Below are 24069 nucleotides of genomic sequence, written 5' to 3'. Positions count from 1 at the left end.
ATTCAGGGCTGGACTCATTGCTGCCACTTTACAAGTCTCCAGGGCTTTCTCTCACCACCATTTTCTAGTGCTGACCTGAAGTGTGTTTTGGGTCCTTGTCCTGCTGGAAGACCCCTGACCTCTGAGGGAGACCCGGCTTTCTCACACTGGGCCCTACATGATGCTGCACAATGTGTTGGTCGTCTTCAGACTTCATAATGCCATGCACACGGTCAAGCAGTCCAGTGCCAGAGGCAGCAAAGCAACCCCAAACCATCAGGGACCTCCGCCATGTCTGACAGTAGGGGGCGTCTTCTTCTCTTTGAAGGCCTCTTTTTCCCTGTAATCTCTATGTTGAGGCCTTTTCCTACTTTTGTCTCCTCTGACCAGAGAACATTCTTCCAGAACGGTTTTGGCTTTCTCAGGTAAGTTTTGGCAAACTCCAGCCTGGCTTATGTCTCTGGGTAAGAAGTGGGGTCTTCCTGGGTCTCCTACCATACAGTCCCTTCTCATTCAGACGCTGACACTGGATAGTCCGGGGTGACACTGTTGTACCCTCGGACTGCAGGGCAGCTTGGACTTGTTTGGATGTTAGTCGAGGTTCTTTATCCACCATCCGCACAATCTTGCGGTGAAATCTCTCGTCCATGTTTCTTTTCCGTCCACATCTAGGGAGGTTAGCCACAGGGCCATGGGCTTTACACTTCTTGATGACACTGCGCACGGTAGACACAGGAACATTCAGGGCTTTGGAGATGGACTTGTAGCCTTGAGATTGCTCATGCTTCCTCACAATTTTGCTTCTCAAGTCCTCAGACAGTTCTTTGGTCTTCTTTCTTTTCTCCATGCTCAATGTGGTCACACAAGGACACAGGACAGAGGTGGAGTCAACTTAAATCCATTTTAACTGGCTGCAAGTGTGATTTAGTTATTGCCACCACCTGTTAGGTGCCTCAGTTAAGTAGCAGGTGCGGTTAATTACACAAATTAGAGAAGCATCACATGATTTTTCAAACAGTGCCAATACTTTTGTCCACCCCCTTTTTTATGTTTGGTGTGGAATTATATACAATTTGGTTTTTTGACAATTCTTATTGTGCTTTTCCATTGAAGACAAAATAAATGAAGAAAATATCAAAGAATTTGTGATTGCAATCATTTTCTGGAAGAACACGAGTATTATCTGACAGAATTGCAGATTCAATACTTTTGGCCAACACTGTATCTATCTCCTATCTATCTATCTATGTATCTATCTATCTATGTATCTACATCTAATCAATCTCATATCTATCTACAGTATCTAATTATCTATATCATACCTATCTAATCTGTGTATCAATCTAATATCTTACTATATATCTATTTATTATCCAGTCTCATGCCCTTGCAGCACTGTACCATACCTCCCAACCGTCCTTGATTCTGCGGGACAGTCCCAGATTGAGGCTCTCGGTCCCGGTCGGCAGGAGGTATGTCACCGGATTCAACTCATCTGCGTCCAAAGAGAACACAGATTATCTCCCTGAACAATCCAGACAAGAGACTGTAGACTGTGCAGCAGGGGAGCAAGGAGAGGTGAGTATCCGTAATTATATTATGTCAAACTTTGTGGGAGACATTAGAATGGGGAGAGATAAAGGACCTTTCATGTCCTCATACACATGCCGTTTTATATAACACTAGAAAGCTGACAGTATGTTGAATTCAGTGCACTGTCAGCTTTCTTATTATGTGCCCCGGGGGAAGAGATACTGGTGCAATTACCGATTACTCTTCACTGTCAGAATGGCGTTCCTGACAGTTTGCTGGGAACTCCCCTCCTGACAGTTTGTCCATAGTTCTATACTGTCAGAGCGATGACGCTGAGCTGTTAGGAAGCCCCACCACCATTCTGTAGTATTTTCCCAAATCCTAAGACATAGCCCTGACTTGGTACGTTTACAGGAGACCCTTCTTATCCTTTACATGACACAAGTACTACACAAGCCTTGGGTTCAATGGGCCCTACATTTGACCCAGATCTCATATTCTCCTTCTACACTGTAGACTCAGAGGGGACCTCGGTCTTATATTTCGGGACCCAGACGGTTATTTGTTGGTTCAGGCCTGGATTGATTCCCAACTCTTTGTTATTATTGGGTTATATATGCCTCCTGCATCTGACTTATGAATTATTCATGGCGCTGTTCATTTTGCGGCCTTCACAGTGCTGTGTGTTGGTGACCTCAACAAGGTCTTAGATGCTTCTTTGGACAGATTTAACACTGATGAGCCGGCCTCTCGCCCTACCCCGCTATTTCAGCTAATACAGGAGCTGGGCTGGTATGACCTGTGGCATCTTCAATATCTGACGACCGAGATGTTCTCCTGTTATTCTGCCAAGCACCTCTCTCTGTTCCATATTGATCATGCCCTGGACAATTAAGGCCTTCTCCGTAGTTGATCTTTCCAACTTACCCAGGGCACTGTCTGATCATTCTCCTATGATGATGGAATTTGGAGATGGTGGCGTCTGGGACCCCTTTATAATTGGCATATACACCCCTTCTGGCTCCAACTGATAGCTACTCATGGCCATATTCCTGTGTTTTTGGAAGTTAACTCCCCAGGTACTGCACCCCAAATTCTTTGGGAAACCTTAAAGGCCTACCTTAGGGGATGTATCAGGTCATCCATCTCATATTTTAGGAGGGAATCCTCCTCGTTGGAAAGGGACCTGACTGATAGGTGTGCTTTGTTGGAAGCAGCGTACATTGCCAATCCTTGTGATGAGTTGAGGACCACATGGCTTCAGCTAGGTAGACAATACCCGCATGTCCTCCATGATAGGTAGACATACCAGAGGCCTCAGGTAAATCACCAGGTCTGGACGGCATACCGGTGGAGGTGTACGCTCAGTACCAGGCTGCTTCCTGTGCTATTGAAATGTTACCAAGCAGATTACTTGGCCCAGTATACACGTGTCCGAGCGCGGCGCTTCAAAACAGAGCCCATTGAGTTAAATGGGAAGCGTGCATCTATCGGCATGTGGAACTGTGTGAAGACGCGTGTATCTAATCCTGCAGCGTGTGTAACTGTGCCCATTAGCAAATATCCAATCCTCCGGCTTGTGGTATTGTGTGCAGCGGTGCGTATGTAATCCTGCGGCGTGTGGAACTGTGTGCAGACGTGCTTTTCTAATCCTCTGGCGTGTGGTATTGGGTTAAGACATGTGTATGTAATCCTCCGGCTTGTGGGACTGTGTGCAGACATGCGTATCTAATCCTCTGGCGTGTGATACTGTGTGCTGGCCTGTGTATCTAATCCTCTTGCATGTGGTACTTTGTGCAGATGTGTGTATGTAATCCTCTGGCATGTAGAACGGTGTGCAGATGTGCGTATCTAATCCTTTGGTCTGTGGAACTGTGTGTAGATGCATGTATCTAATCCTCTGGCGTGTGATACTGTGTGCTGACCTGTGTATCTAATCCTCTGCCATGTGAAACTGTGTGCAGACGCGTGTATATAATACTTTGGCATGTGGAACTGTGTGTAGATGTGCGTATCTGTATCTGTGTATGTAACTGTGTACATTGGTGCGTATCTAATCCTACAGCATGTGGTATTGTGTGCAGTGGCGTTTATGTAATCCTGCGGCGTGTGGAACTGTGTGCAGATGTGCGTATCTAATCCTGTGGTGTGTGGAACTGTGTGCATATGCGCGTATCCAATCCCCCGCCGTGTGGTACTGTGTGCATTGGCGCGTATCTAATCTCCCGACATGTGGTATTGTGTGCAGTGGTGCGCATCTAATCCTGCGGCGTGTGAAACTGTGTGCAGACGTGCGTATCTAAACCTCTGGCATGTGGAACTGTGTGTAAATGCACGCATCTAATCCTGTGCCGTGTGGAACTGTCTGCATTGTCACGTATCCAATCCTACAGCGTGTGGTATTGTGTTAAGACGTGCGTATGTAATCCTGCGGCGTGTGGAACTGTGTGCAGATGCGCGTATGTAATCTTTCGGCACGTGGTACTTTGTGCAGATACGTGTATCTAACTCGTGGCTCCGGCCCACCCAAACCCCTGTTGCGCGGCCCCCTCTTCCCATGCGCACTTCCAAACCCTACCCCCGCAGCATCCCAGGTAAGGGGGCCCTGGGCACCCCTCTGGCTCCCCAAACCACTGTTGCGCGGCCCCCTCCCCTCCTGCACGACCCCCTGAGCCCCCAAAATCCTATACCATGGCCCCTGGCACCAAATACTACAGTCCCCAGTGGTTACCGTTGTGTCCCGAGCGCTGGCTGTGCACGCCTGAGCGTCTCATCTTGTACCGCACATCCAGCCTGCATGTCAGTGTCGTGTCGGCGCCATGTTTTCCGGCTCACACTTCATCCATCAGGCCGCCCAAAGGATCCAGCAGACCTTTTGGAGCCCTGCTGAAGCCAGGGATGACGTCATCTTAGGTCCTGCAGCGTAGCAGGATCATACATTCTCCGGTAGCGGTCCGTGATGTTGGGGGATGGAGCGGCCTATGAAGTAGCCTATTTCCTTCCCGGTCACCATACAGGTATGTGTGCAATCTCAGCCAAATCCGTTCAGCGGTTTGGTCGTGAATGAGGAACAAACATCCAAACTCAAACACCCAAATTAAATATATACTATACTAGCTGGTACCCGCGACTTGGTCTGCGGTGATTGTAGCAGTGGGTATATACAGGCGCGGGTAAGGTTTTCGTACTGTATATAAGGGATGGGATATGAAATGTAACTTTGTATCTTGTTGTTGCTGTAATTCTGAGAATACGTGAGACTTTTGTGTTGCAGTTACTTTGTATTTGAGCTGCTATATATACGGTGTTGTGAGAAACTTTACATAGTGACTTTGGGACAGAAGTATTTGAAGTTAACCCTTTCCCGCCGATGGCATTTTTTGATTTTCGTTTTTGACTCCCCTCCTTCTAAACCCCATAACTTTTTTATTTCTCCGCTCCCAGAGCCATATGAGGTCTTAATTTTTCCTGGGACAAATTTTTCTTCATGATGCCACCATTAATTATTCTATATAATGTACTGGGAAGCAGGGAAAAAATTCAGAATGGGGTGGATTTGACGAAAAAATGCATTTCTGCGACTTTCTTAGGGGCTTTGGTTTTACGGCGTTCACTGTGCAACCAAAATGACATGTCCCCTGTATTGTGTTTCGTTACGATTCCGGGGATACCAAATTTATATGGTTTTATTTACATTTTGACCCCTTAAAATAAATCCAAAACTGTTAAAAAAAATTTTTTGAAAAGTCGCCATATTCCGACAGCCGTAACTTTTTTATACGTCCGTGTACGGGGATGTATAGGGCGTCTTTTTTTGCGGGACTGGGTGTACTTTGTAGTTCTACCATTTTCGGGAAATGTTATTGCTTTGATCACTTTTTATTCAAATTTTTATCAGAATCAAAACAGTGAAAAAACAGCGGTTTGGCACTTTTGACCATTTTTCCCGCTACGGCGTTTACCGAACAGGAAAAATATTTGTATAGCTTTGTAGAGCGGGCGATTTCGGACGCGGGGATACCTAACATGTATGTATTTCACAGTTTTTAACTACTTTTATATGTGTTCTAGGGAAAGGGGGGTGATTTGAATTTTTAATCCTTTTTATTTGTTTTTATATTTTTTTTACTTTTTTAAAAACTTTTTTTTTTTTGCATTTATTGGACGCCTAGGGGTATTGACATGGGTGGGCGGTGTCGCGGATTGTCAGTGCGGTGGGGGTCGGCAAACATGGCTGCTCCGGAGCGTTACAGAGCGGCTCCTGGAGTATCGGTAAGGTGAGGGGCAAAGTGGTAAAGTATATGTATATGTGATAGTGTGGGGTTAGGGGCGAGGCTGTAGGGGGCAATATGAATTTTGTGGCTTGCTATGGTCCAAAGTGTGTGAGATTGCAGAGATGGTGGTGTGAGTTTGGGTTTTGTGGGGGTCCTGGCACAAACGTATGTGCGCTATTGTGACGAAAAGTAGCCTATTGTTTAATCGGGTGTATTAACTATGTTTGTGGAAACTTTCAGCCAAATCGGTGGAGCGGGTTTTGCGTGATTGAGGAACAAACATCCGAACACACAAACCCACAAACTTTCACATTTATAATATTAAATAGGATATTTCCATAATATTTTTTACTCCTAGATTGGTGACAAGGGGACATCCTCTATACCTAGACCAGTGACAAGGGGACGTCCTCTACACCTAGACCAGTGACATCCTCCATGTCTGTATGAGAGAGCATTTTATCATAGAGGGGGATTCTTTACTGTAAGATCAGTAGTGATGGGACTTATGGAGTGACGGACTCCTCCATCTTTGTTTCAGGCTCCATCCCTCCACTTTGCCCCCATAGATTGTCACACCATGTAACCCAACCACATATTGAGAGGACAAGTGTTCATTTTGAAAAAAAAAAAAAAAAAAAAAAAAAAAGCTTTATTAAAATATTTTTTCCAAAAAACACAGGTCTATTTTTCTCCACCAATAATATGTGCACAGCTGTATACTGACAGTAAAGCAATGCATTTGACATCTGTAGATTATATCGCCTATAGTGGCGGTATAGATTGTGTGAGGTAGATGAGTGCAGACGCAGACATGGACATCAGACGGCTAAAGTACAGCATATAAAAGGACGGTCCTGGAGTGTAAACTAAAGTTATGTAAAAGGGGGGCTCTAACTTTATAGGAATGTTGTACACTTTATATTATTCATGTAATGGCGGCCACGCAATGCCCTGAAAAATCGTACTTTGTTTTGTGGTTACAGAAGCCTTCCTTCACATAGATGCAAAGGGTTAAAACCAAAAAAGTGCACCAAGAAACTGCAACCCAAAAAAAGCACATGTGAACTGACCTTAAGGGGGTTTCTAGGTTAACAGATACTGAAGGCTTAGCCAGTATCAGATTGGTGGCGGTCCAAAATCCAGGCACCCCCACTGATCATCTGCTGGTACTGGAACTTGCACGGCTGCAGTAACCTGGCCCTGCCACTAAACAGTGTGTGGCACTATCAATTTCGGCGCTGGCTGAAAACAGCTGATGGGTGCGGTAAGTTTTGGGTGTTCGACCCCCACCAATCCGATACAGATAGGTCATCAATATCTGCTATCCCAGAAAACCCCTTTAAGAACCTATATAGATAGAGGTCAAGTTAAAGGGGGGCTCCATTTATATTAAGACAAATTCCCCAAAATGCAGATCTCAGGCTGTTCTGCTACTGAGACCCCCAGGAACCGGCCGTCATGGGGAAAGTGTAGCGCCAGCAATATCTACGAAGCTGATGGAGTATAGCACTCGGAGCTTTCCATTAGCAACACGGACACGCAATGAAGCAGCAGGCACATACGTGACGATCGCCCCATTCAAGTTCCTCCAAGGGGGACAGGGGCCTTGGAGTCCCCATTCTAGTGATCAGGCATTTTTGGGTGCAATGGGACAGGAGGCAAGGGGCGATTTTGGAGTAGCAGTGATGATCCGTTTCGGGAAATGGGGAAACTAATAGTCACTGGATAATCAGAAAATGTCCCTGGGGCAGTCACATGACAAAGGAGTTTTCCAGGACTAACTGATGACCTATCCTAAAAAGCAACAGTGGCCCGACCCCAGACAATTAGATTCACAGACCATGTGACATCAAGTTCATCTGTTTATAGTGCAGTCCCATCCAAGTGAATAGTCTGAGCTGTAATACCAAGTACAACCACTATACAGTGTATGGCGCTGTGCTCTGTTTACGGGTAGCCTCTTCAAACTGCTGACTGTCCCTACAGACACTAATATATATCATTTATGTATTACGTGCTTAAAGGCGTTGTCTCCTATCTTATACAGCAGGGGTAGGGAACCATCGGCTCTCCAGCTGCTGTGAAACTACAACTCCCAGCATGCTCCATTCACTTCCATGGGGGTTCCAAGAACAGCAGAGCAAGTATGCATGCTGGGAACTGTAGTTTTGCAACATCTGGAGAGCCCCTACCTCTGCTATAGAGGATAACCTATACAGTCTACAGTCATAGAGTCAGTGCACATGTGTGACCATCACTCCATTCAGACCGGGGACACGAGACCCCTATTGCGATTATTGGAGGAGTTCTATAATTCTGGCTGCCTATGGTCACCACTAGGGGGAGCTAAATGCGTATAGATTTATACAATTAGTATGACAGCTGTATTATGTGCAGTGAGCTCCACCTAGTGGCCACTGAAAGCAGTTATGACATTACAGTAAGCAGGGGAAGGTCAGTGCTGTGGCCACTCCCACCAGGAGCGCAGGATGTCGGGCGTGTATATATCACTGGTGTCTACTTCAGTGCTAGAAATTTCATTGCGTTTTATTTACCACCATGTGAATACAAACTTGTAAAAAAAGTCATAGGATTTAAAGCGGAACCCTTTATCAGCCACGTGGGGCGAGTACGATACTTTATAGCCTTCGTCCTCAATGTCCGCTTTGATACAGTCAAGCAGGTCAGAGATTCCCGGAGACGCCTTCCAAGGTCCAAACTTAACCACAGACTCCTTATCCATGTCAAGAGTGTTCAGGGCATCTTGACACTTGGAGGAGTCTTCCTCAGTCCTCACAATACAAACTATGACATTGGAGTGCCGGGAGGCCACCACCTCCGCCCGGGCAATGCGGATCATCACCTCAATGTTCTCACTGTAATTGGGTACTCGCGCAAGGAACTGCTTTCTCCCAACCTGTTCCCCAAAGATCTGCGGGGTCTCTTCCAACTTCTTCACCAATGACTCAATTTCATAGAACAAGGCCTCCTTGTAGACCTCTTGGATGTGCTGAGTGGGCACCTGGCCGGAACGTAGATACTCCAGGATGTAGCGGAAAAACTTCCCCTCCCTATCAATAAAGTATCTGCCCTCAGAGTCCGTGCGGAGCTTAGGTAGGCCATTAAACATATCAAAAAGCTTAGAGCCTTGATATTTCTTCAGAGTCCCAACAGTTGTCGTATAAATCTCACCGCCGATATTCAGCTGCACAACAGGAGACATCTGGAGAAGAAGAAGAAGAAGAGAATGTCAGACAAAGCACATTAGTAGAATATACAATAACTGTACTCCTAATAATCATATAGGGCCATCCTCTACCTATATACTACTGCCCCTATATACAAGAATATAACCACCATAATACTGCTCCTATGTACAAGAATATAACTACCATAATACTGCTCCTATGTACAAGAACTACTATAATACTACCTCCTATGTACAAGAATATACCTACTATAATACTGCTCCTATGTACAAGAATATAACTACTATAATACTGCTCCTATGTACAAGAATATAACTACTATAATACTACCTCCTATGTACAAGAATATAACTACTATAATACTACCTCCTATGTACAAGAATATAACTACTATAATACTACTCCTATGTACAAGAATATAACTACTATAATACTGCTCCTATATACAAGAATATAACTACTATAATACTACTCCTATGTACAAGAATATAACTACTATAATACTGCTCCTATATACAAGAATATAACTACTATAATACTACCTCCTATGTACAAGAATATAACTACTATAATACTACCTCCTATGTACAAGAATATAACTACTATAATACTACTCCTATGTACAAGAATATAACTACTATAATACTACCTCCTATGTACAAGAATATAACTACTATAATACTACCTCCTATGTACAAGAATATAACTACTATAATACTGCCCCTATGTACAAGAATATAACTACTATAATACTGCTCCTATGTACAAGAATATAACTACTATAACACTGCTCCTATGTACAAGAATATAACTACTATAATACTACTCCTATGTACAAGAATATAACTACTATAATACTACTCCTATGTACAAGAATATAACTACTATAATACTACCTCCTATGTACAAGAATATAACTACTATAATACTACTCCTATGTACAAGAATATAACTACTATAATACTGCTCCTATATACAAGAATATAACTACTATAATACTACTCCTATGTACAAGAATATAACTACTATAATACTGCTCCTATATACAAGAATATAACTACTATAATACTACCTCCTATGTACAAGAATATAACTACTATAATACTACCTCCTATGTACAAGAATATAACTACTATAATACTACTCCTATGTACAAGAATATAACTACTATAATACTGCTCCTATGTACAAGAATATAACTACTATAATACTGCTCCTATGTACAAGAATATAACTACTATAACACTGCTCCTATGTACAAGAATATAACTACTATAATACTACTCCTATGTACAAGAATATAACTACTATAATACTACTCCTATGTACAAGAATATAACTACTATAATACTGCTCCTATGTACAAGAATATAACTACTATAATACTGCCCCTATATACAAGAATATAACCACCATAATACTGCTCCTATGTACAAGAATATAGTCCTATGAAAAAGTTTGGGCACCCCTATTAATCTTAATCATTTTTAGTTCTAAATATTTTGGTGTTTGCAGCAGCCATTTCAGTTTGATATATCTAATAACTGATGGACACAGTAATATTTCAGGATTGAAATGAGGTTTATTGTACTAACAGAAAATGTGCAATATGCATTAAACCAAAATTTGACCGGTGCAAAAGTATGGGCACCTCAACAGAAAAGTGACATTAATATTTAGTAGATCCTCCTTTTGCAAAGATAACAGCCTCTAGTCGCTTCCTGTAGCTTTTAATCAGTTCCTGGATCCTGGATAAAGGTATTTTGGACAAACAATTCAAGTTCAGTTAAGTTAGATGGTCGCCGAGCATGGACAGCCCGCTTCCAATCATCCCACAGATGTTCAATGATATTCAGGTCTGGGGACTGGGATGGCCATTCCAGAACATTGTAATTGTTCCTCTGCATGAATGCCTGAGGATTTGGAGCGGTGTTTTGGATCATTGTCTTGCTGAAATATCCATCCCCGGCGTAACTTCAACTTCGTCACTGATTCTTGAACATTATTCTCAAGAATCTGCTGATACTGAGTGGAATCCATGCGACCCTCAACTTTAACAAGATTCCCGATGCCGGCATTGGCCACACAGCCCCAAAGCATGATGGAACCTCCACCAAATTTTACAGTGGGTAGCATGTGTTTTTCTTGGAATGCTGTTTCTTTTTGGACGCCATGCATAACGCCTTTTTTTTTTATAACCAAACAACTCAATTTTTGTTTCCAAAATGAAGCTGCCTTGTCCAAATGTGCTTTTTCATACCTCAGGCAACTCTATTTGTGGCGTACGTGCAGAAACGGCTTCTTTCTCATCACTCTCCCATACAGCTTCTCCTTGTGCAAAGTGCGCTGTATAGTTGACCGATGCACAGTGACACCATCTGCAGCAAGATGATGCTGCAGCTCTTTGGAGGTGGTCTGTGGATTGTCCTTGACTGTTCTCACCATTCTTCTTCTCTGCCTTTCTGATATTTTTCTTGGCCTGCCACTTCTGGGCTTAACAAGAACTGTCCCTGTGCTCTTCCATTTCCTTACTATGTTCCTCACAGTGGAAACTGACAGGTTAAATCTCTGAGACAACTTTTTGTATCCTTCCCCTGAACAACTATGTTGAACAATCTTTGTTTTCAGATCATTTGAGAGTTGTTTTGAGTAGCCCATGATGCCACTCTTCAGAGGAGATTCAAATAGGAGATCAACTTGCAATTGGCCACCTTAAATACCTTTTCTTATGATTGGATACATCTGGTTATGAAGGTCAAAGCTCACTGAGGTTACAAAACCAATTTTGTGCTTCAGTAAGTCAGTAAAAAGTAGTTAGGGGAATTCAAATCAATAAAATGATAAGAGTGCCCATACTTTTGCACCGGTCAAATTTTGGTTTAATGCATATTGCACATTTTCTGTTAGTACAATAAACCTCATTTCAATCCTGAAATATTACTGTGTCCATCAGTTATTAGATATATCAAACTGAAATGGCTGCTGCAAACACCAAAATATTTAGAACAAAAAATGATTAAGATTAATAGGGGTGCCCAAACTTTTTCATAGGACTGTAACTACTATAATACTACCTCCTATGTACAAGAATATAACTACTATAATACTACTCCTATGTACAAGAATATAACTACTATAATACTGCTCCTATGTAAAAGAATATAACTACTATAATACTACTCCTATGTACAAGAATATAACTACTATAATACTACTCCTATGTACAAGAATATAACTAACTCTTCTCTGCCGCTTTCTGACCACAATCTTCTATCTCTCACCATCAGTGCTCTCTCCCCTTCACAAGACACCCCTACCCATCACACATATAGGAACTTGCGTGCTATTGACACCCAGCACCTCTCAGATACTCTACAGTCCTCCCTGTCCCCCATCTCTTCAATCTCCTGTCCCAATCTGGCCACCAGTCACTATAATGAAACCCTCAAAAATGCATTGGATGAGGTTGCTCCCCCCTCCACTCGTAAAGTCCCACATAGGAGGCATCAGCCCTGGCACACGCCACAGACACGATTTCTCCAGCGATGCTCTAGGTGTGCTGAACGTCTCTGGAGAAAATCACGCTCACCTGCAGATTTCCTCCACTTCAAGTTTATGCTTAAAACATATAGCTCTGCCCTTTACCTCATCAAACAAGACTATTTCACCGCCCTCATCTCTTCTCTCTCCAGCAACCCTAAAAGGCTTTTTGAAACCTTTCACTCCTTACTCACACCCAAGGTACAGACGCCATTCACAGACCTTAGTGCTGATGACCTGGCCATGTATTTCCATGATAAAATTGATAAGATCCGTCAGGAAATTACTGCCCAAGCCCCAGGTGGCATTGACTCCCACACCTACAATAGTACTGATCCCCTCACCAGCCGCACTTCAGATTTTCCATTCTCATCTTTTGAACCTGTTACAGAAGAGGAAGTTTCCCAGCTACTTTCTTCATCTCGCCCCACAACCTGCAGTAGTGACCCCTTCCCCTCACACCTTCTCCAATCTCTGTCCCCTGCTGTCACTACTTACCTTACTAAAATATTTAACCTTTCTCTCTCTTCTGGAATCTTCCCATCCTCCTTCAAGCATGCTGTTATAACCCCGCTACTGAAAAAACCCTCCCTGGACCCGTCCTGTGCTGCTAACTATCGACCCGTCTCTAACCTCCCCTTCATCTCTAAACTTTTGGAACGCCTGGTTTATTCTCGCTTAATCCGTTATCTCTCTGCTATCTCTCTGCTTGACCCCTTACAATCTGGTTTCCGCGCTCTGCACTCTACTGAAACGGCTCTCACAAAAGTCTCTAATGATCTACTAAAGGCTAAATCCAATGGTGACTTCTCTCTTCTTATGGACCTCTCTGCAGCTTTTGACCCTGTTGACCATCATCTCCTCCTCACTATGCTCCGCTCAGTCGGCCTCAATGACACTGCGCTCTCCTGGTTCCCCTCTTATCTCTCAGACCGCACTTTCAGTGTATCATTTGCGGGCTCTGTTTCCTCCCCTCTTTCCCTTGCTGTTGGGGTTCCTCAGGGCTCGGTCCTCGGCCCCCTGCTCTTTTCTCTCTACACAGCCCCCATTGGACAAACCATCACCAGATTTGGCTTCAGGTACCATCTTTATGCTGATGACACCCAATTATACACATCTTCCCGTGACGTCACCCCTGCACTCATACAGAACACCAGTGACTGTCTCTCTGCTGTCTCTAATATCATGTCCTCGCTCTATCTGAAACTAAATCTCTCTAAGACTGAACTACTACTGTTTCCACCATCTAATAGATCTGTCCCTGATATATCCATTGCAGTCTCAGGCCTTACTATAACTCCTAGGCAGCAGGCCCGCTGCCTCGGGGTCATGTTTGACGCAGACCTTTCCTTCACCCCTCATATTGAATCACTCGCACGTTCATGTCACCTCCACCTCAAAAATATCTCCAGAATACGCCCCTTCCTTACCAGAGATACACTAAAGACACTTATTGTCTCTCTGATTCATTCTCGCCTTGACTACTGTAACTCCTTACTAATCGGTCTTCCCCTCACTAAACTCTCCCCTCTACAATCTATTCTGAATGCAGCGGCCAGGCTCATCTATCAGGCTAGACGCTACAGCGATGCCTCCGGTCTGTGCCGGTCACTACATTGGCTGCCTATTCATTATAGAATAAAATATAAAGTTATTACTCTCATCCACAAGTCTCTCCATAATGCTGCACCTCCCTACATTTCCTCCCTCATCTTTCTCTACCGCCCAACCCGTGTTCTCCGCTCACTCAATGATCTAACACTTACATCCTCTATTATCAGAACCTCCCCCGCTCATATACAAGACTTCTCCCGAGCTGCACCACTTCTCTGGAATGCTCTACCCCGGACAATAAGATTAACTCCCAATTTCTACAGTTTCAAACGCAAACTAAAGACGCATCTTTTCAGACAGGCCGATCACAATTCCTAATGCTAACCCTTCCGTTCTTGATGCCTTTTCAGCCTAACATAGTTGTCCAAGCTCTATCCACATGTTAAAGGACACGACTAGTGACGGCTCACAAAGTTTTGTTTGTGTAATGACTGTAACCCCTATTACAAAATTGTCTGAACACTGTATAAGCAATGCCACCCCTGCTACCTCTTGTGTCACCCCCTCTACCTCATAGATTGTAAGCTCTTGTGAGCAGGGCCCTCAGTCCCATTGTGTGAAATGACGTTCTTTGTTATGTATGTCTGTATCTGAACCCTACAAATTGTACAGCGCTGCGGAATATGTTGGCGCTATATAAATAAAATGTATTATTATTATTACAACTACTATAATACTACCTCCTATGTACAAGAATATAACTACTATAATACTGCTCCTATGTACAAGAATATAACTACTATAATACTACTCCTATGTACAAGAATATAACTGCTATAATACTACTCCTATGTACAAGAATATAACTACTATAATACTACACCTATGTACAAGAATATAACTACTATAATACTGCTCCTATGTACAAGAATATAACTACTATAATACTACTCCTATGTACAAGAATATAACTACTATAATACTACTCCTATGTACAAGAATATAACTACTATAATACTACTCCTATGTACAAGAATATAACTACTATAATACTGCTCCTATGTACAAGAATATAACTACTATAATACTACCTCCTATGTACAAGAATATAACTACTATAATACTGCTCCTATGTACAAGAATATAACTACTATAATACTACCTCCTATGTACAAGAATATAACTACTATAATACTACCTCCTATGTACAAGAATATAACTACTATAATACTACTCCTATGTACAAGAATATAACTACTATAATACTGCTCCTATGTACAAGAATATAACTACTATAATACTGCTCCTACGTACAAGAATATAACTACTATAATACTACTCCTATGGATCGGCTTCCACAGAACCAGGCTTTGACTAGTAGAGCGCCTCACATTCCTCTCCAAATTCTTCTGTGTGAACTTGACCTAGTGCACAGATTTTTATGACTTCGCACCCACACAATCACATTCTGTCTATAATGTATTTATATCGGTGAGTCATCCATCAGTCTCTTATCTCTGGCCTTCAGTTTCGACCTGTCCCAATATAAAGGTGACTACTACTGGCCACAGACATGCAGATAATTCTGCTGATCGCTCAGGTAGTATATATGATGCCCCCACAGGTAGTATACATGGCGCCCCCACAGGTAGTATATATGGCGCTCCCACAGGTAGTATATATGGCGCCCCCTCACTACATAATAGTACAGGAGGTTCCCTGGGAACTAGGACGCTGTCTGTCACCAATCTGCAGACGTTGGCAGTTTATGGTCAATTACCCGCGACCTCCACCATATCTTTGTACAATAAGTCACAGCAGGTATCGTAGGGCTTACGGGACAACAACTCCCCCCTGGAACACCCCATCAGTCAACACTAAACTTTCCCTACTTTGAAGAATTTTCCGCCATTGCTGAGAATATTTCCACTCCCACAGTTGGCGATGAATGGATGATCGCCTCATTACACGCAACCCACGGGAAAAGCAAGCAGCAGATACCGGCAGGGTGGACGTTCTCAGACCCCAATATACCGCATACATTATCTATAGGGGAAGCCTGTGTTCACATCTCGTATTCATTCAAGGATTGGTGTAGATGTCTGGTATAGCCCATGATGGTTTTCTGGCATAGATTCGTCAGGACATGGCGTCCTTAACCTGGCCCATCTACCTGCTGCACCCACGTGAAAAAAAACGGAGAGTGAGTCACGTACCAACAACGTAGCGCAAAAAAGAACTGCGTGCTAAAGATGTACAACATATACACTAGACAAGGGGCATCAATGGGTTAGGAAATTCCTCCCACATACCGCCATTCGGTGCCTAAATACCGCCTGACAGATGCTAGGACCAGTATCCACAATACCGCCACTTACAGCCTATGTTATAGCGCCATACTGTCCACCAGTACAAAACAAGTGTGCTCATAACATATACATAATAGTGCCAAGTAGTGCCCACATGGCCCTTAAAAGGAGGGTTACGTAACAGTGGCAGGGCACTACATGTATGAGAAGATAACCTGACCACAATAAGGACATCATGGCTGGTTATCAGGAGCACACTACATGTAGGAGAAGATAACCTGACCACAATAAGGACATCATGGCTGGTTATCAGGAGGACACTACATGTATGAGAAGATAACCCGACCACAATAAGGACATCATGACTGGTTATCAGGAGGACACTACATGTATGAGAAGATAACCCGACCACAATAAGGACATCATGACTGGTTATCAGGAGGACACTACATGTATGAGAAGATAACCCGACCACAATAAGGACATCATGACTGGTTATCAGGAGGACACTACATGTATGAGAAGATAACCCGACCACAATAAGGACATCATGACTGGTTATCAGGAGGACACTACATGTATGAGAAGATAACCCGACCACAATAAGGACATCATGACTGGTTATCAGGAGGACACTACATGTATGAGAAGATAACCCGACCACAATAAGGACATCATGGCTGGTTATCAGGAGGACACTACATGTATGAGAAGATAACCTGACCACAATAAGGACATCATGGCTGGTTATCAGGAGGACACTACATGTATGAGAAGATAACCCGACCACAATAAGGACATCATGGCTGGTTATCAGGAGGACACTACATGTATGAGAAGATAACCCGACCACAATAAGGACATCATGGCTGGTTATCAGGAGAGACACTACATGTATGAGAAGATAACCCGACCACAATAAGGACATCATGGCTGGTTATCAGGAGGACACTACATGTATGAGAAGATAACCCGACCACAATAAGGACATCATGGCTGGTTATCAGGAGGACACTACATGTATGAGAAGATAACCCGACCACAATAAGGACATCATGGCTGGTTATCAGGAGAGACACTACATGTATGAGAAGATAACCCGACCACAATAAGGACATCATGGCTGGTTATCAGGAGGACACTACATGTATGAGAAGATAACCCGACCACAATAAGGACATCATGGCTGGTTATCAGGAGAGACACTACATGTATGAGAAGATAACCCGACCACAATAAGGACATCATGGCTGGTTATCAGGAGGACACTACATGTATGAGAAGATAACCTTCGGGGCCCCCATGGCTCTAGGGCCCAGCAGCCGGTCTGCACAGCTCTATAACCCCCATTATCCAGCTTTACTATTGCCCTGCTTATTATATAGATTAGGGTGAGGATACCTGGCGGACTACAAGTTGCAGCATGCCCTCTATGACCTGCCTGCAGTGATGCCCAGGACACATTACACAAGACTTGTCTGAAGAGCTGACACTCTCTCAGCTGACTGCAGCCGCCTCTGTGCTGGGACCTGTAGTACTACTCACACTCTGCAGGGGGCTGGTCACCTGCTTGCCCGTGCTCCGGTGCTCGATGACGCTCATGCTGGCAGTGCTGTGGCCCCGGGAGTGCCGGTGTCCGGGGCCCGCAGGAGGTTTTTCCTCAGGTGCCGCCCCCCTCTCCCCGGGCCCTCCCGACGCGACAGGTGAAAGGGGCGGAGCCGGAAGGGTGACGTCACCCAGACCCTGCCCCCTAATGCAAGGTGCGCTGGAGACTGAGCCTGTAGTAGTGAGGGAGACTACAAGTCTCAGCATGGCCGCTGCTGGAGAGCCAAGGATACAGACCAGATACTGTGCTGCTATGCAGTATAGATAGCTAGTGCATGGAGTATATAGGGTGTATACGCTGCCCTGTAGTATATAGAGCTAGTGCATGAAGTATATATAGGGTGTACGTGCTGCTATGGAGTATATAGAGCTAGTGCATGGAGTATATAGGGTGTATACGCTGCCCTGGAGTATATAGAGCTAGTGCATGGAGTATATAGGGTGTATGTGCTGCTATGCAGTATAGATAGCTAGTGCATGGAGTATATAGAACTAGTGCATGGAGTATATAGGGCGTATGTGCTGCTATGGAGTATATATATCTAGTGCATGGAGTATATAGGGTGTAAGTGCTGCTATGGAGTATATAGGGTGTATGTGCTGCTATGGAATATATAGGGTGTATGTGCTGCTATGGAATATATAGGGTGTATGTGCTGCTATGGAATATATAGGGTGTATGTGCTGCTATGGAATATATAGGGTGTATGTGCTGCTATGGAATATATAGGGTGTATGTGCTGCTATGGAGTATATATTCCATAATTCAATGGAGGGAAAAAAAAAAAAAAAAAGCCATGGCCCACACATTCCAATCTAAGACCTGAGTCACATCTGCATTCAGTATTCCACTTGGGGTCCATGTGCCTTCTCAGCTCACCGCTTTATAATGCATTCTGTATTTTGTTCAGGGGTCCCCAAGGGAGCTCCCCAAACGGAATACCGAACACAGATGTGATCCGGGCCTTGTACATTGATATAACGCTTCTCCGCAAAATCTACAAAAGCCAACCTGAGGTTCTTCGTACCCATATAGAGCAAGGTGCACAAGCTCTCGAGCCACGTCATGGCCACCCCTATAGAGGATTTAGGCCAAATCAACCCACAGGCCCCGCACCACGTGAGCAGATCTCAGAAACCTCACCTTGCTGTATTCCTCGGGTCAGGGTCTGGGGGCTTGTAGGTGGGGCCCTTTTGTAGTCTCCTAATTAAAATCACCTGGGCCAAATGGGAGGAGTGCAGGTACCAAGAGAGGGGAGAAGCAATGGGGGAAGGTGAATTTTTTTGAGATCTGTTCACATTGTGGAGGTGGTGTTGCCTGGAGGCTTGGTCTCGCGGCAAAGGTGTTGTTGGACTACTTGGCTACTGCCGCTGTGGTCCCAGTAGATTAGGGATCCACTACATAGAGGTCGCCATGAACTGACGAGAGGGATTATGCAAGCGGCCATTTTCTCGTGGCCTGTGGGCATGCGCAGACTGCTCCGCCCAAGGCCTGAGGCCTCAGAACTTACAAGCCACCGCCGGAAGAAGAGGCTGAAGAGGACGCTGCAGAAGAAGAGGAGGCGGCGCTGGAGAGAGCTCTCTTGCAGCATTGGGGACGCTCCCAAAGCTGTCTGAGCGCTGGGACCTGCCCCCAATGCTGCAAGAGAGCTTATTAGCATACCGGCAAGAACTGGGATTGTAGGCGAACGGCAGCGCGGAGAAGATGACGAAAGGTAGGAGACGAATAGCCTTTCTTAAGGCTATTTCGATGTGGTACTTAGAAAAATTCATATCTGAGTGATAGGATCCCTTTAATACTGTGCGGATCCACAATTGCAGACAATTAGAGACCCAAAAAAAACCGGCTGTGTGAATGGGGATTTACAGAACTTTCAATAATACAAACAACTTTGTACAGCATTTGGTATAATTTTGAACAATTAATGTTCATTATTTATATTGCACAGACCTGTTTTATAGTGAACATGCAATGTTATTATGTCTGCTATAAAACAGATACGGGGTGATATAAATAGTGAAGGCTCCCCACACAGTCCAATCTGCTCCACAGTGGCTCTTACACAGTACAATCTGCTCCACAGTGGCTGTTACACAGTACAATCTGCTCCACAGTGACCCCCACACAGTACAATCTGCTCCACAGTGACCCCCACACAGTACAATCTGCTCCACAGTGACCCCCACACAGTACAATCTGCTCCACAGTGACCCCCACACAGTACAATCTGCTCCACAGTGACCCCCACACAGTACAATCTGCTCCTCAGTGGCCTCCACACAGTACAATCTGCTCCACAGTGGCCCCCACACAGTACAATCTGCTCCACAGTGGCCCCCACACAGTACAATCTGCTCCACAGTGGCCCCCACACAGTACAATCTGCTCCACAGTGACCCCCCACACAGTATAATCTGCTGCACAGTGACCCACACACAGTATAATCTGCTGTACAGTGGCTGCCAGACATTATAATCTGCTGCACAGTGGCCCCCACACAGTATAATCTGCTCCACAGTGGCTGCCACACAGTATAATCTGCTGCACAGTGACCTCCACACAGTACAATCTGCTCCACAGTGGCCCCCACACAGTACAATCTGCTTCACAGTGGCCCCCACACAGTATAATCTGCTGCACAGTGACCCACACACAGTATAATCTGCTGTACAGTGGCTGCCACACATTATAATCTGCTGCACAGTGGCCCCCACACAGTATAATCTGCTCCACAGTGGCTGCCACACAGTATAATCTGCTGCACAGTGGCCTCCACACAGTACAATCTGCTCCACAGTGGCCCCCACACAGTACAATCTGCTCCACAGTGGCCGCCACACAGTATAATATGCTCCACAGTGGCCGCCACACAGTATAATATGCTCCACAGTGGCCGCCACACAGTATAATCTGCTGCACAGTGGCCCCCACACAGTATAATCTGCTCCACAGTGGCCCACACACAGTACAATCTGCTCCACAGTGGCCCCCACACAGTATAATCTGCACAGTGGCTGTCACACAGTATAATCTGCTGTACAGTGGCCCCCACACAGTACAATCTGCTCCACAGTGGCCCCCACACAGTATAATCTGCTGCACAGTGGCTGTCACACAGTATAATCTGCTGTACAGTGGCCTCCACACAGTATAATCTGCTGCACAGTGACTGTCACACAGTATAATCTACTGCACAGTGGCCCCCACACAGTACAATCTGCCCCACAGTGGCCCCCACACAGTACAATCTGCTCCACATTGGCCCTTTACAGTATAATCTGTTCCACGGATGGGTGCCCACATAAAGGGCTGTCAGTGCCACCTCTTGCACCCGTGCCATAGGTTCGCCATCAAGGATATAGGGTATATGTGATACTATGGCGTGCATATTACTAGTACATGGAGTGTATAGAGTACACTCACCGGCCACTTTATTAGGTACACCTGTCCAACTGCTCGTTAACACTTAATTTCTAATCAGCCAATCACATGGCGGCAACTCAGTGCATGTAGACATGGTCAAGACAATCTCCTGCAGTTCAAACCGAGCATCAGTATGGGGAAGAAAGGTGATTTGAGGGCCTTTGAACGTGGCATGGTTGTTGGTGCCAGAAGGGCTGGTCTGAGTATTTCAGAAACTGCTGATCTACTGGGATTTTCACGCACAACCATCTCTAGGGTTTACAGAGAATGGTCCGAAAAAGAAAAAACATCCAGTGAGCGGCAGCTCTGTGGGCGGAAATGCGTTGTTGATGCCAGAGGTCAGAGGAGAATGGCCAGACTGGTTCGAGCTGATAGAAAGGCAACAGTGACTCAAATAGCCACCCGTTACAACCAAGGTAGCCAGAAGAGCATCTCTGAACGCCGCACAGTACGTCCAACTTTGAGGCTACAGATGGGCTACAGCAGCAGAAGACCACACCGGGTGCCACTCCTTTCAGCTAAGAACAGGAAACTGAGGCTACAATTTGCACAAGCTCATCGAAATTGGACAATTGAAGATTGGAAAAACGTTGCCTGGTCTGATGAGTCTCGATTTCTGCTGCGACATTCGGATGGTAGGGTCAGAATTTGGCGTCAACAACATGAAAGCATGGATCCATCCTGCCTTGTATCGGTAACGGTTCAGGCTGGTGGTGGTGGTGTCATGGTGTGGGGAATATTTTCTTGGCACTCTTTGGGCCCCTTGGTACCAATTGAGCATCGTTGCAACGCCAAAGCCTACCTGAGTATTGTTGCTGACCATGTCCATCCCTTTATGACCACAATGTACCCAACATCTGATGGCTACTTTCAGCAGGATAATGCAATGCCATGTCATAAAGCTGGAATCATCTCAGACTGGTTTCTTGAACATGACAATGAGTTCACTGTACTCCAATGGCCTCCACAGTCACCAGATCTCAATCCAATAGAGGAGCATCTTTGGGATGTGGTGGAACGGGAGATTCGCATCATGGATGTGCAGCCGACAAATCTGCGGCAACTGTGTGATGCCATCATGTCAATATGGACCAAAATCTCTGAGGAATGCTTCCAGCACCTTGTTGTATCTATGCCACGAAGAATTGAGGCAGTTCTGAAGGCAAAAGGGGGTCCAACCCGTTACTAGCATGGTGTACCTAATAAAGTGGCCGGTGAGTGTATTTAGGTAGTGCAGTGTATACGGTAGTATATTGGGTATACTTTAGGAACCTTAGATGCATAATGGCGGGTTCTCTTGAGTTTGATGAATCTAGCTGTCCTGTCACTAGTGTACTAGTGTCTTCCCTCCTAGATATTCCTCCATTACCTGTAAGCGGTATTATAGAAAAGAGGAACAACTCAGACCATGTACAGAGCGGGGGCGCCACTGAGTGCTGAGGAGAAGAGTATGGAAGAGAAACCTGCTCTCCGCGGACTCTTTACTGCAGAGCTCAGACTTCCTTTGGCATTATCACCAGCTCCTGTGGCCTGCCTCGGGGTATGTTCACACTGAGTTTTTTGCAGGAGGTAATTGAGGCAGAATTGTGTTAAAAAGTGTCTCCCATTCATATCATTGGGAGTCAGTAGCAGAGACATACGACATAACCTATCTTCAGGTGGATTCTGCCTTGAAAAAACCATTGAAATCATAACAGTGTGCTGGACAGAAGAAAAGTGTCAGAAAAATTAGACAAAAAACGCATCATGTAAAAAATAAAAAAAAGTTTTGTAATTCCTGAAACAGATTTTATCATCTTGTAAAAAAAAATTGAGGTTAAAGCGGCTGTACATATATATTATATACAGTATATACCCAGGTTATACCGGCTGTACATATATAATTATATACAGGAGATACCCAGGTTATACCAGCTGTACACATATAATTATATACAGGAGATACCCAGGTTATACCAGCTGTACATATATAATTATATACAGGAGATACCCAGGTTATACCAGCTGTACATATATAATTATATACAGGAGATACCCAGGTTATACCAGCTGTACATATATAATTATATACAGGAGATACCCAGGTTATACCGGCTGTACATATAGAATTATTTATATGCAGGAGATACCCAGGTTATACCGGCTGTACATATATAATTATATATAGGAGATACCCAGGTTATACCAGCTGTACATATATAATTATATACAGGAGATACCCAGGTTATACCAGCTGTACACATATAATTATATACAGTATATACCCAGGTTATACCAGCTGTACATATATAATTATATACAGGACATACCCAGGTTATACCAATGTGACCCATATCCCAGTGAATTGCTGCTCGGCCAGTTCACTGTTGACCTCTGACACCCTTTGTCTGTGCCATGATAAAACACTGACTCACCTGTTGGGGACTCTCAGCTCTCAGAGAACTCATATTGTGGGTCGTTGAGGTGTTTTGCGACCGATAAGATTTCAGGTTAGCTTGTTAATGGCTCAGGAATCTACAGTGTTTACAATGAGGGCTGTGCCCAGCCCCACAGTTCTCTATACACGTATCCACCGGTATACACGTGTAAGTCTACAGGCTATGTCATATGGAAAAAACCACCAGCAGAAGCAAAAATAA

At 44.4% G+C, this 24069-nt stretch overlaps 1 protein-coding gene across 3 annotated transcripts; it reads right to left on the bottom strand.

The window, feature by feature from the left end:
- Window positions 1-8276: 8276 nt before the first annotated feature.
- On the bottom strand, window positions 8277-24069 carry KCTD14 (potassium channel tetramerization domain containing 14). Of its 3 annotated transcripts, none has more exons than XM_075266253.1 (2): window positions 23845-24069; window positions 8277-9012 (listed from the first exon to the last, which is right to left on the bottom strand). In XM_075266253.1, exons 1-2 carry the CDS (start codon window positions 23875-23877, stop codon window positions 8341-8343), a joined length of 705 nt encoding a protein of 234 aa, XP_075122354.1. In that variant the 5' UTR covers window positions 23878-24069; the 3' UTR covers window positions 8277-8340. The 3 variants fall into 3 exon arrangements, with proteins under 3 accessions (XP_075122354.1, XP_075122352.1, XP_075122353.1); XM_075266251.1 differs by lacking the exon at window positions 23845-24069 and adding an exon at window positions 17947-18054; XM_075266252.1 differs by lacking the exon at window positions 23845-24069 and adding an exon at window positions 17968-18011.

This window comes from Leptodactylus fuscus, chromosome 2 (assembly GCF_031893055.1).
Source record: "Leptodactylus fuscus isolate aLepFus1 chromosome 2, aLepFus1.hap2, whole genome shotgun sequence".
NCBI lineage: Eukaryota > Metazoa > Chordata > Amphibia > Anura > Leptodactylidae > Leptodactylus > Leptodactylus fuscus.
Note: the sequence above shows the minus strand (reverse complement) of the source record. Positions and strands in the feature narration are given on the sequence as shown.

Coding starts and splice junctions, on each gene's coding strand:
- KCTD14 (XM_075266251.1), bottom strand. CDS start 18,003: ATGAGCGTCATCGAGCACCGGAGCACGGGCAAGCAGGTGACCAGCCCC. Junction 9,013..17,946: donor TGACCAGCCCCCTGCAGAGT/GTGAGTAGTACT, acceptor CTTCTTCTCCAG/ATGTCTCCTGTTGTGCAGCT.